The sequence below is a fragment of the Sceloporus undulatus genome, chromosome 2, assembly GCF_019175285.1.
Source record: "Sceloporus undulatus isolate JIND9_A2432 ecotype Alabama chromosome 2, SceUnd_v1.1, whole genome shotgun sequence".
NCBI lineage: Eukaryota > Metazoa > Chordata > Lepidosauria > Squamata > Phrynosomatidae > Sceloporus > Sceloporus undulatus.
The window spans coordinates 182,917,893-182,921,571 of NC_056523.1; the positions used below are offsets into that span (position 1 = coordinate 182,917,893).

The 3,679-nt window shown below is 39.6% G+C and overlaps 1 protein-coding gene across 2 annotated transcripts in view; it reads right to left on the minus strand.

The window, feature by feature from the left end:
- Nucleotides 1–3,679, minus strand: part of RAPGEF3 (Rap guanine nucleotide exchange factor 3) — a 68,303-nt gene that overhangs the window by 40,658 nt on the left and 23,966 nt on the right. For both annotated transcript variants that reach the window (XM_042448015.1, XM_042448014.1), the window contains exon 4: nt 3,141–3,247. In XM_042448015.1, coding sequence (XP_042303949.1) covers nt 3,141–3,247 — 107 coding nt within the window. The remainder of the gene's footprint in view (nt 1–3,140; nt 3,248–3,679) is intronic.

Genomic DNA, 3,679 nt, shown 5'->3' on the forward strand with positions numbered 1-3,679 from the left:
GACAGTGTCCAACCACAGAGTGATAAAGTGAGATTCAAATACCAGTCTAACCAGCTTCTGTATATGAATGGGGCAGGACATCCTCTTGATCTTTGAATCAGGCAGCAAAATATCTTGGTCCAGTCCTGGTTGTGGTGATGGAGGACTCTGCTAGTTTTATCACAGGCCTTGGGTACCACAAGGGACAGGGGCTGGTCAATTCTGCTGATATCAGTTTCAAAGGCACCAAAGCCAGGCTAGGCCAGGCAGAATTCCCTGAAGCTCTCTTTGGATGCCCACATAGAAGGCTAGCCATTCAGTAGGATACACAATAGTAAATAAATGAGGATAGAGGAGGAGATAAATAAATGAGGATGGAGGAGGAGATAAAGGTTGCCTGAACATATACATAAACATACAACAATTACTTTATATCTAAGGCCAAATAAAGGATATCTGTGGAAGAGGAGGAAAGAGAGGGGTTGACAGTTCCAGACCACTTCCACACTATCACACAACATCTGAGCGGGACTCATTTGTGTGTAAAAATGACCACCTCTTATTTTAAGAGGCCCCCTCAGGTACCACCTTGGAATGACTGGGACTCCAGTCATTTGAAGACTTCTGTCAGGCAATAAAGAGTTAAGCTGGGAGGGAGGTACATGCAAATGTGTAATTACATCACAGCTGACAGAAGACCCACTTGGCCAATCAGTGAGCAGGAGAGAGAGTTTCTTCTGGAAGCTTCCAAGAGAGGGATATAAAAAGCCTCTGAGGTCAGTTGGAGGAGCTTCTGCAGTGGGGAGTCTGGAGTGAGAGTATCTCCCTGGATGTGGATCTTGCCCAGTTGGGAAAACTGCAGTGTTGAGCCTATGTCCAGAAAGCATACTTCAGGAAGGTGGTTTGTACTAGGCCAATGTCAGTAACTACATCTCAAACCCATCTAGGCCAGAAGACTCCATCTCTGTATCAGTTACTTAGGAATGTGTCAGAATGGTTAGGCCTTATTAATTTTGTTGCTGTTGGCTTGCTGGAAATGAATTTCTGATAACTATACGTATTGTACCTGCAAGGTCAAAAGATCTTGTATGATTTATATTATTTTTGTTAATAGAATAAATATTTTTCTTTAAAAGTATCTATTGTTCCTACACTTCTTTACATGTGCCTTAGTTTGGTTATCGCTTACTTAGTTTAGAAACAGAAGGGAACTATAAATCCTTAACAAGTCCCAGTGCGTGTTAAGGAAAGGTTATTATAAATTCACTGGATGGTGGCAGTGTGATTCGAAGTTCTGCAAGAGTCTCATTCAACTTCACAGGGAGTGTGAACTGAGAACAGGAGATGCGGGGGAAATAAAGGACCTGCTGGGACTAAGTGCCAAGACAGGGCCACTGTTTGGGTTGCTTGGACCACAGAGATCGTCACACACCTTTTCTTCCATGCTTTGCAAAATCCATATGAAACTAGTGAGAATAGATTAAAACAATGGTGTTATCAATATGCAGATTATCCACAGTTTTGTCTTCATTTCCCATCATTTAATTCCAAGAAATTGAATGGATACCTGGACATGTGTCTAAGAGCACTTCTAGGATGGATGAAGTTAATAAACTGAAGCTTAATGTAGTTGACACCAAAATGATGTATGCTTGGAAAATTCACTAATCTGGACATAGGTTTAGAGCTAAACCTGCATGTCCCAGAGTGGCAGAATGACATACATTGGTTGGGATTGTATATGCTTGGGATATAATTCTATGATAATTCCCTTCTTGAAGGAAACAATGACTAATTTTAGTAATTCTTCTTTCTCCTGTAAGTAAGTATTTCAAAACTGTGCACTTTTCAAAGACTGTTCACAGTTCCGGATTTATTCTGTGCAAAAATCACACATGGCAGGATTTTTTGTATACAAAGCATCCCTTTCTGTACAGGAAACACCTTTTTCTGCACAGAAAATAGTATTTCTATGCAATTAGCATTATTTTATGTGCATAAAATACTATTTCCTATGCAAACAAAGTGCAAATTATGCATAAAACAAGTCTGGAACTGCAAAAATTCTGATCAGTCTAGGATTCTCCTTGTCACTATTCCCTTCATGTGACAAGCACATTTTAAAACAAGTTTCCAAATACTTTTGAACATTCTTTCCATCCCTATGGGAGTTGCCCATAGCATCAGTTGCCAGAGTACTTTTTACTAGCTTGGGTTTGGTGAGCAACTGTGATTCTTTTACAGAAGAAAGTTGACCCAGCCAGAGTGATGTGTGTCATGATTACATCAAAGTTAGAGTACCTGGATACACTCTACATAGGGCTGGCCTTGATGATGGCTCAGAAGCTGCAAATAGTACAACAATGTGGAAGTTAGATTGCTTGTGGGTGGGAGGACTTGTATCATGTTGTACTTATATTGCATGAGTTACTTGGATTATCTTTTTATAACTAGGTCAAAGTCAAGGTGCTGGTTGCACTGTTTAAAACCTTGGATGGATTGTGATCATGCCATCTAAAAGACTGTCTTCACCAAGGACAGGCAAATTCTTTCAGTCCAATTACATAAAGTTGCCATTGCATGCCAGTGGTTCAGTGTTCTTCTCTTTCTGAGTGTGTGTGTATGTGTGTGTTAATTACAACTGTATTTTCATATACCGTATAATAAGTCGAGGGCAGGTTTGGGGGCCAAAATTATGAATTTTTATGTGACCCAAGGATAAGTCAAGGATAAAACTTAGGGAAGTGGAACAAAGGAGCTAAAGCATAAAGCAATGGAAAACAACACCAAAGAACTTGCAAAATTCCAGCAGGCATAACTGTTTGTGCTAATACTAAAAGCTGGATGGATGACAGAATATACAGGGGACAGTGCTTCCATGACAGACTACACTCTTGTCTTTCACCAGGGAATGGTTCCTTTTTTAAATAAGAGTTAAAGTACAGTACGTACATTGACCTGTGGATAAGCTGACCCAAGTTTTTGGGGTCAATTTTTAAACTAAAATTCCTAGACTTATACATGAGTATACACAGTATTTTGTAATTTTAAATATACTTCTCCCTTGTGTATGCTTCAGCAACATAGAAACGAGCAGAGAAGTCCTACAGGTTACCTGCCACTTTTGACCCCTTGTTACCAATTACCAGCTTCATACGCACCTGAAAAGCCGGAGATGGTACTTGTGGTCACGAATTAAGTCTGGATACATGATTACTAAGTGAGCACCAAGGAGTCTCCCTGCTCTCTGAATTTTGTTCGAAGAAGCCTGTGAAATAAGAATTCAAGAACTATTGCTCCGGTTCCAATTAGTCAGCATATGTTAAACCTGAATATAATTTTGGATGGGAAAAAAGCAAAAGGGCTGTTGTGCCCCATTTAATAAATCATCCTTTGGACAATAATGAAATCTGAACATGATATTTTCTCATGTTTATGAACACTTGACCTCAGAAGTCAGATATACAGTATTTGCCATGAGACCATTCAGGGCTAGGGAACCTGAAGACATTGATGAATTACTACTCTTTTCAGCCCTAACACTGACTATGATAATAGAATCTGGTAGTTCTTGGAGCTCAAGAACATTCAGAGGGTCACATTTCCCCAACCCTGCTTTAATTCAATGGGTTTAACAGATGATAATAGAAGAAGAAGAAGAAGAAGAAGAAGAAGAAGAAGAAGAAGAAGAAGAAGAAGA